Below are 15,362 nucleotides of genomic sequence, written 5' to 3'. Positions count from 1 at the left end.
GGAGGGACCACACACCTGTCCCAGGAGGGACCACACACCTGTCCCAGGAGGGACCACACACCTGCCCCAGGAGGGACCACACTCCTCCCCCAGGAGGGACCACACTCCTCCCCCAGGAGGGACCACACTCCTCCCCCAGGAGGGAGCACACACCTCCTCCAGGAGGGACCACACTCCTCCCTCAGGAGGGACCACACTCCTCCCCCAGGAGGGACCACACTCCTCCCCCAGGAGGGGCCACACTCCTGTCCCAGGAGGGACCACACACCTCCCCCAGGAGGGACCACACTCCTCCCCCAGGAGGGACCACACTCCTCCTCCAGGAGGGACCACACTCCTCCCCCAGGAGGGACCACACTCCTCCCTCAGGAGGGACCACACTCCTCCCCCAGGAGGGACCACACTCCTCCCCCAGGAGGGACCACACTCCTCCCCCAGGAGGGACCACACTCCTCCCCCAGGAGGGACCACACTCCTGTCCCAGGAGGGACCACACTCCTCCTCCAGGAGGGACCACACTCCTCCCCCAGGAGGGGCCACACTCCTCCCCCAGGAGGGACCACACTCCTCCCTCAGGAGGGACCACACTCCTCCCCCAGGAGGGACCACACTCCTCCCCCAGGAGGGGCCACACTCCTGTCCCAGGAGGGACCACACACCTGTCCCAGGAGGGACCACACACCTCCCCCAGGAGGGACCACACTCCTCCCCCAGGAGGGACCACACTCCTCCTCCAGGAGGGACCACACTCCTCCCTCAGGAGGGACCACACTCCTCCCCCAGGAGGGACCACACTCCTCCCCCAGGAGGGGCCACACTCCTGTCCCAGGAGGGACCACACACCTCCCCCAGGAGGGACCACACTCCTCCCCCAGGAGGGACCACACTCCTCCTCCAGGAGGGACCACACTCCTCCCCCAGGAGGGACCACACTCCTCCCCCAGGAGGGACCACACTCCTCCCCCAGGAGGGACCACACTCCTCCCCCAGGAGGGACCACACTCCTCCCCCAGGAGGGACCACACTCCTCCCCCAGGAGGGACCACACTCCTCCCCCAGGAGGGACCACACTCCTCCCCCAGGAGGGACCACACTCCTCCCCCAGGAGGGACCACACTCCTCCCCCAGGAGGGACCACACTCCTCCCCCAGGAGGGACCACACTCCTCCCCCAGGAGGGACCACACTCCTCCCCCAGGAGGGGCCACACTCCTCCCCCAGGAGGGACCACACTCCTCCCTCAGGAGGGACCACACTCCTCCCCCAGGAGGGACCACACTCCTCCCCCAGGAGGGGCCACACTCCTGTCCCAGGAGGGACCACACACCTGTCCCAGGAGGGACCACACACCTCCCCCAGGAGGGACCACACTCCTCCCCCAGGAGGGACCACACTCCTCCTCCAGGAGGGACCACACTCCTCCCTCAGGAGGGACCACACTCCTCCCCCAGGAGGGGCCACACTCCTGTCCCAGGAGGGACCACACACCTGTCCCAGGAGGGACCACACACCTCCCCCAGGAGGGACCACACTCCTCCCCCAGGAGGGACCACACTCCTCCCCCAGGAGAAACCACACACCTGTCCCAGGAGGGACCACACACCTGTCCTAGGAGGGACCACACTCCTCCTCCAGGAGGGACCACACTCCTCCCCCAGGAGGGACCACACACCTGTTCCAGGAGGGACCACACACCTGTCCCAGGAGGGACCACACACCTCCTCCAGGAGGGACCACACTCCTCCCCCAGGAGGGACCACACACCTCCTCCAGGAGGGACCACACTCCTCCCCCAGGAGGGACCGCACACCTCCTCCAGGAGGGACCAGGTACCAGGCCGGAAGGACGCTGCTCTAGGAGGGCTTCTGTTAGAACTGGGCCTGATTCTGTAGCCTCAGGCTGATCTATGCTGTAAGTAGCCCCTCACCGTGCCATTGCCCGAGGGACCCCCAGGAAATGAAGGGAGAGAGCACACCCCTCCCCTCAGGCTCTCCCTCCTCTGTCCCTTGAGCCCCAGACAGAAAGGGACGGCCTGACCATCAGCGGAGGGCTTACCTCCTTGGAGAGCCGGGTGAAGAGGTCCCCTCCCCGCAGGAAGTCCAGGATCAGGTAGAGCTTCCCCTCGGTCTGGAAGGCTGTGAAGGGGAGAGCGAGCAGTCAGCTGTCCGGCCCTCGTGGTCCCTGGGGTGGACGCTGTGCCCTCGGGCTCAGTCTCTGTGGCTCAAAGGATCCTGTGTCACGACCTTGTGACCTGGGCCACTTCACAAATGGAGCAGTGGGAGCCAGCGGCCGGGAGGACGTGGGGAGGGGCCGGTATTAGCCAGCTCTCTGCTTCCGTCACTTTGTAGGGTCTGGATAGTTCTCAGGCTGGGCCTGGGGACAACGGGTCTCACTCTGCTGGGGGGGGGGGGGGGAGTGAGGTGGGGATGATGGCTCTGACCACGTTGGGCGGAGCCTCCTTTCCTTCCCACGGAATTGCATTCGCCACAGCTCGGGGCTCGAGGGCACCCATCCTCCAGCGCCGTTTTCCGGCAGCGCAGTGACCAGCTGGGTGGCTATTCAACATCATGGCAGCGGTGCGGGCGCTCCGGGTTTGATCACAGCCATGATTATGGGATCATTGCTTGTGCCTCAGTCACGGGCCACAGACATAGCTCTGCCCACCCCTGAGCCAGGGTGCCCAGCAAATGGGCTGACTGTGCATGCAAGGGCCAGGAGAGACCGGCCGGCTGGCCAGCGGGGCTCAGTGGCTGAGCACCGACACCTGAGCCAGGAGGTCACAGTTCGGTTCCCGGTCAGAAGAGATAAAAAGGCAGAAAACTAACTGACAGGAGGTGTGTGGCCCAGCAGGTAAGTGGCGTTGGGCAAATTACTTGATCTGAGCCTTGGCTTTGTCTTCTGAAAAATGGAAATAATAACCTACTCTGCAGGGCAGTTTAAAATGCTCGAAACAGGAGCCACTTAAAATGCAGGAAGTGTTACTATCTCTGCTTTGCATAAACTACTGTGTCACAACGCACTTTATTTTAAAACAACACAAAAACGTCATTGGTTCGCCCCCACCTAGGTCAAGAGACTTTTTTAACCAAACCAATGACAATAAACTATATATATATATAAAAGCCAGTAGCTATGACGCACACTGACCACCAGGGGGCAGACGCTCAACACAGGAGTGGAAACCTCAGGCATGGAAACATGGAACAGACTCATGAATCCTAGAGGGAAGAGGAGAGGGGAAGGGCAGGAAGAGATTAACAAAGGTCTTATATGCATACTAGAGGCCCAGTGCACAGATTTGTGCACTGGTGGGGTCCCTTGGCCTGGCCTGCGGGGATCGGTCCGAAACTGGCCTGAGGGGTCCCAGATTGTGAGAGGGCACAGGCCAGGCCAAGGGACCCCACCGGGGCACGAATCCATGCACCGGGCCTCTGGTTAAAGAATAATGATGTACAGCCACCGCACAGGAGGCCTTCGAGAGAAAAATAAGGCACTTGCTCCATTTGAGAAAAAGAATGCCGAGCGACTTGGAGGGGGCAGGGTGGCTGGGGGGGGGTAGGGTGGCTCGGAGGGGGGCAGGGGGGCTCAGGGGGGGCAGGGTGGCTCGGAGGGGGCAGGGTGGCTGGGGGGGGGCAGGGTGACTGGGGGGGGCAGGGTGGCTCGGAGGGGGCAGGGTGGCTCGGGGGGGGGGGTGCAGGGTGGCTCGGAGGGGGCAGGGTGACTGGGGGGAGCAGGGTGATGACTCGGAGGCCCTCTCTGGCGCTGGCTCCTCCTCGGTGCCCGTGGGGGCGCTGCCCCGCGTCCCCGGAAGCAGGTGGTTTATTTTATTCCCCGCGTTTACCATAGTGCAGCTTCACGATGAAGGGGTGGTTCACCTCCGCCAAGATGTCTCTCTCCATCTTCGACCGGACGCGGTCCCGGACTGCGGACAGAAACAGGCTCACACAGGCAGGCCTGGCCCAGGCCCCACACGCTCACTGATGTGAGCTCTCCCCGCCTCTCGTCCAAGCTTTCCACACGCACACCGGAGTGGAACCAGGGGGAAGGACCAGGAGGTCCCACAATCGCTGGCATTTGTGTTCTCTGCCTCTCCCTCTCTCCGCCCCCCCTCTCCCCCCCCCCTACACACACACTTTAGCCAGAAATCTGACTCTCAACCTCTCAACGGCCGACACCATGACCCCCAGGCCAGCACCTCCTGGGAATAAGGACGATCGAATTCCCACACAACCAACCGGACAGCCCCCCCGAGGGCATTAGCTCTCAGGCCATCAACTCACCGAACACCCCCCCCCCCCCAGATCCCCGCCCCCACGTCACTGACAGCGGGTTTCCGACCCAGGAGGCTCTCAAGTCCACACATCCTTGTTCCTTAGTTCTTTCTTTTTCTTTTTCTTTTTTTCTTTTGTTTTTGTTTTGTTAACCTTCACCCAAGGATACTCTCCCATTGATTTTTAGAGAGAGTGGAAGGGAGAGGGAGAGACAGAGAGAAACATCAATGTGAGAGAGTCACATCGATTGGTTGCCTCCCGCACGCCCGCCGACGGGCCGGGGATCGAGCCTGCGACCCGTCTTCTGTCACCGAGGTGGGTCCTCTTCTGGGGAAAGTCCCTGTCCCATCGGCCTGTCCAGCCCCCACGCCCTGGCCCCGTGACGTGACCCGGGAGGCGGGGTGGAGAGAAGGGGACACGGGCCCCCGCACCCCCTCGCCGTCTCCCCGCAGACGCCGCCTTCGGTGCCGGGTAAGAGACTCTAACCCTCCAGGACCGATGCCCTTGTCACCGCGTTCAGATCCGCTTGGAACGTGACAAACCTGTTCAGTCACCGCCTGATCGTGAGTGGAAGCCAGAGGACAGGTGAGCCCGGGGCTCATGCCCACTCCCGGGGGCTGTCCAGTCACAGCGGAAAGGACGTATCTGTGTCCGCCCTGCGTCACACCACAACCAGCCAGGCCCACCAGAGTTAATGCTGACGAGCATCGAGCCGTACAACAGCCCCGAGACGGTGCCTGGAGGCTGGAACCCGTCTAATAAGCCGGCGAAGACACCGCTCAGGGAGGGACTGGCTCTGCCACTCCTGGCACTCGTGAGAACGGACCTGCGGGCACGGACACCCCGTGCACGTGTGTGGGGGACACGTGTCCCCGTCTCTCGTCTGGACCTGTGCTCAGTGGCGGGCGGGTGCTGGGGGGCTGGGAACCAGGCGTGGGCCCGGCTTCTAACCGTCCCTGCGACCACAAAGGGACACAAAGCAGCCACGAGCCACGTGTGTGTGAAGCTGAGCGGCCCCGCCTCACGAACTCAGGCCCACCTGCCGTCCACACGCAGCGTGACCACCTGCCGGCCTCCCGCTCGAGGCTCAGTGCCACGCGTGCACGTGCGGACATGCGTGGAAGGAGGGTGTTGATGCCACGTGGCACATCCTCCGGAAATGAGGGATACGGGACACTCGGAAGTTCACACTGTTTATCAGTCAGAGCCACGTGTCTGGTGTCCTCCGTTAGGGACGCCTCCTAAACCACGTGGCTCTGCAGGAAGGCGACGTGAGCAGAGCAGGGACCCTCTGAGCTCCCCTGACCCTCCGAGCCCCCCGAGCCCCCACCTTTCAGCGTGGCCTTCTTCAGCACCTTCATGGCGTACAGCTGCCCGGCGTCCGGCCCCACGGCCTTGCGCACCAGGAACACCTGAAGAGAGAGATGGGACACGATCGCCACGCTCCTTCTCCCGTGTCTGACCGGACAAGGGGACACCCCGGGAGTCCGCAGAATCTGACCGGACGAGGGGACACCCGGGAGTCCGCGGAGTCTGACCGGACGAGGGGACACCCGGGAGTCCGGGAGCTTTGGATAAAGCGGATGCTGCAGGGAAGGTGTGAGCGCAGCGTGTTCTCCGGCAGCCGGGAGGCGCTCCCTTGCTCCCACGGTTCTGTGGTGACGTGTGTGTGTGTGTGTGTGTGTGTGTGTGTGTGTGTGCGCGCGCACGCGTGTGTGTGTGGTGACGTGTATGTGCGTGTGTCCGGAGGAGAATCAGTTGTTTCTGGTGCTTTGACCCTCCCACTAAGCATTTCATGTCAGAGGAATCCACCTCCTTTTCAAACACAAAAACCAATACCCTCCGTTCCGAGGGGCCTGCCCGGCTCCCTGTGAGCACCCCTCGGGCCCATGGGGAGGGCCCCCCAAGTTATTCTGATGGCACAGAGCCTGCTCCCTGGTTTTGCGCTTTCTTCACCCACATCTCAGCTTGGAGGCGTGTAAGCTCGCAGCCTGGTCTCCACGTGGCTCCCGTGGGCGCACATGGACATCGAACGGCACTTTCTGCAGCATTTCAGACCCGCGTCAGGCTGACAGCCGTGTCACCCGTGTTAGGGGCGGGGACAGCCGTGTCACCCGTTTTAGGGGCGGGGACAGCCGTGTCCCCTGTGTTAGGGGCGGGGGCACAGTGAGAGGCGGGCATCGCCCTCTGGGCAGAGCGCAGGGCTGGTGCCAACACTGTGGTGGCTGCTTCCCCGCCGGGGGGCGGAGGACGGCTTTGAGGACCGCCCTGCTCCGTGACTCACACCACGGTGGGCTCCGGCGGGGACAGACTCATGTGCCGCCTTCCAGGGAGACCGAGCCATCGGCCCCGACGGGAGGCACGGCCTATCGGAGAGCCGGCGACGCAGCGAACCCTCTCCCCACGCGAGCGACCTGAAGAGGCGGGAGCCAGGCTGGGAGGCGCGGCCGGCGGCCCAGGCACTGGCGCGTGGATGCGCCCGGGGGGATCTGTGTGGACCCGGGGGCGTGGAGCCCTCCATCAGGGCCACACGGGAGGCCGCTCCGCGCAGTCCGTCAGAGGGAGCTGAAGAGACGTTTTTGCACCGACAGCTGCACAGGTCTTGGGACAAGGGTCCCACTTAGAAAGTTTTCTTCTTTCTAAGCCCCCGGCTCTGGAAATGGCGGCCACGGGACCGGACCTGCTGGTCTGTCAGAGTCCACGTGTGTTTGGAGACAGGCTGTCAGGCCCTGCCGCGGGCCAGGGCCGCCCTCCCTGCAGCAGGAGCGCCCGGGGCGGTGAGCGGGGCCCAGGGGCGCCCAGCGGAGAGAAACTGCAGGACACGGTAAAAACCCCCTGGAAATGACGGCGGCCAGGGGCCCGCGCTCACAGCCGGCCTGCGTTTCTGCCCTCGCCCCCCCCCCCCAGGGCAGGAATACACCCCGAATCCTGAAACAAGCCCAGGATCTGACGGCCGCTCACAGCACGAGGCAGCAGAGCCACCCGGCCCGGGCAGACACCCGCTCTCCCTCAGCTCCCCACGAGCCACGGCCCCGGTCGCCCCACCAGCGCCTGGCGTTGGGGTGACCACGACCCCCAAGGAAAGGCCTTTGAAGACCCGGCTGCACCGCCACCGAGCACGCAGCCGGGGAGGGCGGCTGGGATTGGGTTTGCTCCCTTCTCAGAACCTGGAGCCGTAGCCCACGGCATCAGCACCGCTGGCGTGGCCATGGCCGTGGCCTGAACAGAGCCCGCGGGGCCTCGTCTCCGGGAGGGAGCCGTTCCGCGTGGTTAAGGCGAGGAAGGGGACGGACGCTGTGGGTGCACAGACGCACCGCAGGCGACCGCAGGAGGGCCCCGCCGCACGGAGTCCGCGGAACAGTCACGTCAAGTAGCTTCTGTCCCGACCTCACAGGCGGGAAACGGGCTGACAGAGGCGCAGTCACCGAGCCGGGGGTGGGGGGCCAGGCCGGTCCCGCCTGCCCGGCCCAGTGGCCCGCCTGAGGCACCGCTCCGTCTCCGTTCGCTTCGTGTCCTTCTTCCTAAGTCGTTCCTGTCGAGGACACGCTCCCACGCGGCTCCCGTCTGCGGCCGCGCCCCGGGGCACAGGCACAGCCGGCGCCGTGAGGAGAGGGAGCGTGTGTGACGCTCGGGGGTTCGGTGCCGCCTGGCACAGCTCTGTGGTGACCACACTCTCGCCGGGCCAGCGAGGTCACAGCTCTGACCCGCGTGCGGTTCCGGTCAGGAGGGACCGCCCAGGGTGGGTGCCTGCGAACGGCACCCGCTCAGCCACGGCCGCCTTCCCCCATGTTCAGGGGCATCCCCACCCCCTTCCCCGTCAGCAGACACCCGAGTGCTCGCGTGCGAGGGGACCGGCCGGTGCCCGGGACGCGCTGAGAGCCAGCAGAGGGACTCACCTTCCCGTAGGACCCTTGTCCCAAGACCTTCAGCAGCTCAAACTGGGAGGGGTCGGCCTTCTCGCAGCCGTCCTTCACGTGGTGGCTGATGTCGATCTCCTTGACCACGCCCTCCTCCTGCAAGACAGGGCCCGGTTAACACACACACACACACATACATGTACACACACATACATACACACACACGTACACACACATGTACACACACATACACGTACACACGTACACACACACACAGGTGGAGGCCGGGCAGCACCCGGCTCCGTCCCACCTGAAGCCACGGCTCGGGCAGCTCCGTCACCGGGCACCGGTGGGGTCCCTGGCCCAGCAGGAAAAGGCAGCCTGATCTTTAAATTAAAACATTGACAGAGCCCGGCCGGCTGGCTCAATGGTTGAGCGTCGACCTACGAACCAGGAGGTCACAGTTCGATTCCCGGTCAGGGCACAGGCCTGGGTTGCAGGCTCGATCCCCAGTGTGTGTGGGGGAGGGGAGGGGGGACGTGCAGGAGGCAGCCGATCAGTGATTCTCTCATCGTTGATGTTTCTCTCTCTCTCCCTCTCCCTTCCGCTCTGAAGTCAATTTTACAAAACTGACAGAAACCCCTGGAAGCTTTCATCTGGAGCTTCCTGTCCCGACCGGAGTCACTTCAGAGTAAAGGGTTTGCTCTCTGCCCAGCATCAGAGACTGGAAACTAGAAAACCGGGGAGACTGTTTCCCGACGCCAGAGCCTAACCCGTCCTCGAACGCACGTCTGCTCCTCCGAGGCCCCAGTCTGCCCGTCCGTCCGACTGCTCACCTGGCGACAGGTGACGGGTGACCGTGTGGCCCTGGGCGGGCACCAGCACCAGAGGCGGCGGCTGAGAGACCGACCGCACGCCATCCAACGGAAGGTCCCGCGGCTGCAGACACGGCGTTCTGGGCTCTCAGGACCCCACTGCCCCCCCACGCCCGGCTCACTGTGTCTTTTACTCCTCACCTCGCCCTGAGAGGGGCTTACCCGACCCGGTGACCCCAGGGGAGCGCTCGGACCGGCTCCTCCCGTATTGTAGTCGAAGAGCGAGTATTTTTAAAGGAAATCACAACAGCCATAATTTGCATCACGTGTTTGAAAGAACCTGGCTTCTCGCGAGTTCAAGGTTTCGTTCTTTTGCCTCCACGTCCTATAGCAACACCTTGGGGGAGGGGGAGCCCCGCCCCCAGGCCAGGCCCCGCCCCTGGCCTTCCCAGGCCCAGCGGCCACAGGACACACCTGGAGGCCACTCTTCCAGGACCAGTGGCCTCTGGTGACAGCCATGGCTTTTCTGTGTGAAAACAGACAGACTCAGCGCTGGTGAGCCTGAGGCCGGTAAGCCCGAGGCTGTGAGCGGACACGGCTGGGGCGCTCTCTCGGCCCAGGTGCGGGGGTGGGGGGATGGGGGGGTGGGGAGGCCTCATTTGAAGACCCTCAGCCCCCACCTTCGCTTTCGGGACCCCGTTAGCCACAGGAGACTGGCGGCTTTTGCAGGAAAATCTCCCCGTTTGTAACGGAGACAGAGGAGGGGAGCCTTGGGTTCCGCCCCACCCCCCCTTCCCCGTCACCTGTCCTCACTGTGCCCAGTGCGGCTGCCACAGACCTGGTTCCTGCTTAGAAAGCCAGGCCGGGAGCTGAAGGTCAAACTCAAACTTGCAGAGTCCCCCCAAAGACACGCCCTCTCCCTCCTCCCCCTCCTCCCCCTCCTCTTCCTCCTCCTCCCCCTCCCCCTCCTCCGTGGGGGAGAGAAATGGGAGGTTATTGCCACTGGAGTAAGAATGAGATGCTCTCGCAGTTACCAAGGCCCCTGACCGCCCCCCCCCCGCCCCCTGCCTGCACGGAGCCGCCGGAGCCCCGTCTCCTCCTGAGCGACTTCAAGCTCCCGGGGGGGGGGGGGGGGGGCGGGGAGGCAGTGCAGCGCCTCCGTCAGGAACGGGCAATTCGCCGACCGCACCGTCTGTGGCCTTGCTTGGTGCCGTGAGGAGGTTAGTCACGCTGCTGCAGAAGCGGCAAAATTCCACACCGTCCAGGGCATTGGGGGTGGGGGTGGGGGATGTGGCGCCAGCCCAGTGGCTGAGCAGGCAGGTGACCGGTGACCGGCCGTGGCGGCTTCACCTGCCGTCTCCTCCCAGCAGGCCACGGCGGGCGTGCGCTCACCAGACTTCCAGGTCACGCCCATCCTGCGGTCCTGGTTTGGGAGGTGGGGAGACCCAGAACTGGGGTGAGAGGTCACTCAACCTGCCGGACACCAGGGGGCCCCCCTCCACTGCCATGAACCCGCAGGCGGGGCCTCTGGGTGCTTACGGCTCGAGGGTGGAGCCCCCAGGGGACCAGGGGCCTTAGAAAAGGGACGCCGAGAGCCGAGAGCCGCTGAGAGCCGCTGCGGGAGCTCGGGGACCTCGGCCGGGACGGCGCGCGAACATCAAACATCGGCCGCTGTGACAGCCAGCCAGGCTCTGCTCGGCCGCACATTTTGTCCTAAGGCTGAGGTCGGCAAACTCATCAGTCAACAGAGCCAAATACCAACAGGACAACGATTGAAATTTCTTTGGAGAGCCACATTTTTTAAACTTAAACTTCTTCTAACGCCACTTCTTCAAAATAGACTCGCCCAGGCCGTGGTATTTTGTGGAAGAGCCACACTCAAGGGGCCAAAGAGCCGCATGTGGCTCGGGAGCCGCAGTTTGCCGACCACGGCCCTAAGGAAGCGGATCCCTCGAGGAGCAGCCGATCGGCATTTCCCAGGAAAAGCGCAACATTCCTGTGAAGGGAGCGGCGGTGCCGTCGCCCTTTGCCGGCAGGTCCCTGGCCGTGGCACCAAGCCTCTCCCATAGCAGGTCAGAGGTCAGCTGTGAGGTTTTGCATGGAGACTGACCACCCGTTGGCCTCACCGGCACCACCCCGGCCACCCCGTGTGTCCCGGCGCCGTGTCCTGGGTCAGCTCTGTGAGGACGGGTGCAGCCCCGGGCGGCTCTCCCTTCTCCCTCGGGGCAGAGCCTGCGAGCGTGCTCACGCCCACCCGGGACCAGCCTGACATTTCCCATCGGCAAAGTGCCCGACGGTCACGGCGGACTTTTCCCGTGTTATTCATTCGGTCACGTATGATATTTGCTGTCTGAACTGGTGAATAACATAGAATCAGAGGCATGGAAACAGACTGACGGTTCTCAGCGGGATGGGGGACGGGAAGAGATTAGACAAAGATCGTGTGTGGGTATATGCATGTATGCGTGTATGTGTGTATGCGTGTATGCGTGTATGCATGACCTACGGACACAGACTCCAGGTGGCGAAGGCCTGGGGGGGGGGCCGGGGGGAGGGGCAATGGGAGGAAAAGAGGCACATCAGTAATAATCTCAACAATAAAGATTTTAAACACGATCTTCGCTGCCTGCCCCACGCACCCCTCTTTCTCCGTCTCCATCTTGGCGAGTTTCCGCAGGAAGCGCGAGTGAAAGTGACCGATTCCAGGTGCCTCTCTTCCTCTCGGTGTCGATCCCGCCTCCGTCCTTCAACCCGACCGGCTCTGAGCACCTCCTGTGGCAGGAGCTCCGCGGTGACAGCCACACATCCGGAGACGGAACGCGGAACTGGTCGCCGAGGAACCCCTGCGCGTCCTCCCCGAGGTCACCCAGTGAAGGTCCCGGACTGGACCCCGTTCACCGCGGCCCGGGACCGCCTGTCCAGCCCACGTGGCCGAGAGCAGCTCTGGTTTCAACAGACACAGCGCCCAGGAGGGGGCGGCGGCGGTGGGATCCGTGACCCCTTTTCATGCCTGAGCCCCCGTGTGTGCCCTGAGCCGCCGTGTGTGGCCCGAGCCGCCGTGTGTGGTCTGAGCCCCCGTGTGTGGCCTGAGCCCCCGTGTGTGCCCTGAGCCGCCGTGTGTGTGGTCTGAGCCCCCGTGTGTGGCCTGAGCCGCCGTGTGTGGCCTGAGCCCCCGTGTGTGGCCTGAGCCGCCGTGTGTGGTCTGAGCCGCCGTGTGTGGTCTGAGCCGCCGTGTGTGGTCTGAGCCCCCGTGTGTGGCCTGAGCCGCCGTGTGTGGTCTGAGCCGCCGTGTGTGGTCTGAGCCCCCGTGTGTGGCCTGAGCCGCCGTGTGTGGTCTGAGCCGCCGTGTGTGGTCTGAGCCGCCGTGTGTGGTCTGAGCCCCCGTGTGTGGCCTGAGCCGCCGTGTGTGGCCTGAGCCGCTGTGTGTGGCCTGAGCCGCTGTGTGTGGCCTGAGCCGCGGTGTGTGGTCTGAGCCCCCGTGTGTGCCCTGAGCCGCCGTGTGTGTGGTCTGAGCCCCCGTGTGTGGCCTGAGCCCCCGTGTGTGGCCTGAGCCCCCGTGTGTGGCCTGAGCCGCCGTGTGTGGTCTGAGCCCCCGTGTGTGGCCTGAGCCCCCGTGTGTGGCCTGAGCCGCCGTGTGTGGTCTGAGCCCCCGTGTGTGGCCTGAGCCGCCGTGTGTGTCCAGGAGCCGCCGTGTGTGGTCTGAGCCCCCGTGTGTGGCCTGAGCCGCCGTGTGTGGCCTGAGCCGCCATGTGTGTCCGGGAGCCACCGTGTGTGGTCTGAGCCGCGGTGTGTGGCCTGAGCCCCCGTGTGTGGCCGGGAGCAGGTTGTCAAAGGTGATGCCACGGAGCTGCTGGCGTCGGTGGGCGGTCCCTTCACCTGCACGTCGGAGCCCCACCCACGGCAGATTCCCTGGGGTGAAGGTCACACTCCTTTTCTTAAAAACACAGCAAACGGTTGCGACAGCGTGTTGGTGTGGGCGGCGGCTGGAGGGAGACGGGGACACTGGCCAGCCCCCCACGTCCCGCACCCCCTGGGCCCCGAGACGCTCCGTGAGGGCTCAGGCCTCGGGCCGCCAGAGCAGTGGGGCCCGGAGAACGGCTCCTCACACCCGAGGGCAGACCGAGCGCGCGGGGTTGTCCCTGGGCTTCCCTGACTCACAAGGGAAGTGCTCTTTACGCGGCGGAAGGCGAGCGTGAACTGGAGGAAGGTGTGAGCCCAGAGGGGGAGCCCCGAAAACAGCTTCCGGGGGGCCCCGGCCAGCTCACCCATAGAACGGCCCGCGCCACGATGGAGGTGAATTAGAGCGACATGAAAGCATCCTGTTCTCACTCCTCCACAAACAGGGCCTCTCACCGGCCACGGAGGGCCACACGCGTGGGCCGGGATGGAGCCTGCAGCCAAGGTCCATGCCCTTGATGGGAATCAAACCCGAGACCCTTCAGTCCGCGGGCTGATGCTCTGACCACTGAGCCGAACGGCCATGTTTGTACCCTCCCACTGACCCAGGGGTCACGACAGCCTGCAGACACAGGCACAGCGGTGTGACGGAGGAGAGAGGGGACGGGGGAGACGCTGTGCTTAGAACCCAAAGGCTCGGTGCCTTCGGGGAGACCCAGGACCCCTCCCCATCGCCGCTGTGCTCAGCGAGAAAGCCCAGGGGGAAGGAGATAGTCTTCCCGACGTAGAATATAGGCGAGAGCAGGGCACAGCCGTGCAGAGAGCGGCCGGTTAGTCCGACGGCCCAGGCCCTGGGCTCGGCCCGGCCTGCGAGGGTTTGTGAACATACCCAGTGTCTGTTTACGCAGCTCAGTAAACTGTATATGGTTGTGCTGTTTTCCGAGGTTAGCCTTTTTTTAAATTTATTTATTTCTATTGATTTCAGACAGGAAGGGAGAGGGAGAGAGAGATAGAAGCATCAAGGATGAGAGAGAATCATGACCGGCTGCCTCCTGCACACCCCCCACTGGTGATTGAGCCCACAACCCAGGCATGTGCCCTGACTGGGAATTGAACCGTGACCTCCTGGTTCATAGGTCGACGCTCAACCGCTGAGCCACGCCAGCTGGGCAAGATCCACTCCACTTTTAATATTATCTACTTTTCCCACCAGAAACACTTTCCCGCAGGGACAGGTACCAGGACCACGGACAGGGCTCGTGGCCTTCCCCGAGAGCCCAGTATGCTGTGCCCCTGGGCTGTGACCCCACGCCCTCTCCACCCAGCCTGGACCCCGCCCCACCCCACCTGGACTCTGGGGTCCACCTTGCCCCCAGCAGGAGCCTTCTGTGCCCCCCCCCCCACGGCTTTGTTCTCCCAGGTGGGATTCCGTGTCTCCAGACCCAGGAAGGGCCACCAGCGGGCAGGCCAGGGACGAGAGGTCGGCTCTGGTTGGAGGGGCGGCCGAGTAGCGTGCTGTAAACACTCCCCCCTCGCCGCCTTCCACCTGAACCACGAGCAATTGTGCTGAGATGCGTTTCAGTGTAGATCTGAAAAGGCCTGAGGAGCTGAGCCTCGGCTGAGCAGGTGCAGCCGGGCAGGGGGCCCGGCGAACAGGCCCGGCGGAGGCAGGTCGCCGCCCGTCCCGCTGCTGTGCCGTCAACAGCTCTGGGCCCGCGGGGCTGGCTGCAAGAGCACAGGCTGTGGAAATAAGGCCTTTTAACTTAACGGGGCGTGTCTGATGAAACCAAACCTCCAGGGACAGTGAAAGATCGCTACATCGCCATCGCCTACCCCACGGCACGGCCCTTCTCAGGGGCTCAGCACCGGGGATCAGGAATTGGGTGTCGGTGACCACGCAGCCATCTTCTCACCAGCACCAATCACACTTCGCTAGCGACACGCGCCATGGAGCTGCGACTTATTCGTCACCCGCTTATAGCATGACATTATGCTTTACAAAATTCCTAGCAGAACATAAACACATGTAGAAGTCAATGCACATTAATTTTCCCCATGGAAATAAGCGCCAAAACATAAGCAGGCAGCAGGCAGATTTACAGCATTAGCAACGTTAGATGTGATTTCCATCTTCACCGAGAAAGCAGGCCGCTCTGAGCGCACTCTGTAGAGGCTCCCACGTCAGAGCTGCCAGCATGCGCTGATTCGTACGGCGGGGAAAAACCCTGGTGAACACCAAAAGCTGTAACACAGCATCTGACGAGACGCTGGTTTTAGAACTTAAACATTTGTGTAACTTGCTGTAAACAAGAATTTGGAGGCTTAGGAAAAATACCTCTCTATGTTTCTATCCTTTCTGCTACTTTGAAATTCACTCAACTTATCGTCATTCGATTGCTGGCTTCTTTTTAGTCATAAAAGTTCACTTGGGGAAAACAGAGTTAAAGCACAGACACATACTAAAATTGGAAAAACAAAACCATTATTTCAGCAGCAATTCTAATGAAGATGAAGCGATTTGAC

General features: G+C 63.3%; 1 protein-coding gene across 5 annotated transcripts in view; it reads right to left on the bottom strand.

Moving 5' to 3' along the window:
* The window catches only part of RPS6KA2 (ribosomal protein S6 kinase A2), a 57,846-nt gene that overhangs the window by 23,605 nt on the left and 18,879 nt on the right, over positions 1–15,362 (bottom strand). For all 5 annotated transcript variants that reach the window (XR_013813950.1, XM_079780161.1, XM_079780162.1 and 2 more), the window contains exons 2-5: positions 8,167–8,283; positions 5,601–5,682; positions 3,841–3,921; positions 2,055–2,134 (exon numbers count right to left, since the gene is read on the bottom strand). Coding sequence is in view for 4 of the 5 variants with exons in the window: in XM_079780161.1 (XP_079636287.1) it covers positions 2,055–2,134; positions 3,841–3,921; positions 5,601–5,682; positions 8,167–8,283 (360 nt within the window). In the remaining variant the exon portion in view is untranslated. The remainder of the gene's footprint in view (positions 1–2,054; positions 2,135–3,840; positions 3,922–5,600; positions 5,683–8,166; positions 8,284–15,362) is intronic.

This window comes from Cnephaeus nilssonii, assembly GCF_951640355.1.
Source record: "Cnephaeus nilssonii genome assembly, chromosome: 9".
Lineage (NCBI taxonomy): Eukaryota > Metazoa > Chordata > Mammalia > Chiroptera > Vespertilionidae > Cnephaeus > Cnephaeus nilssonii.
The sequence above is the reverse complement of the archived record's forward strand: the minus strand, read 5'-3'. Positions and strand labels throughout refer to the sequence as shown.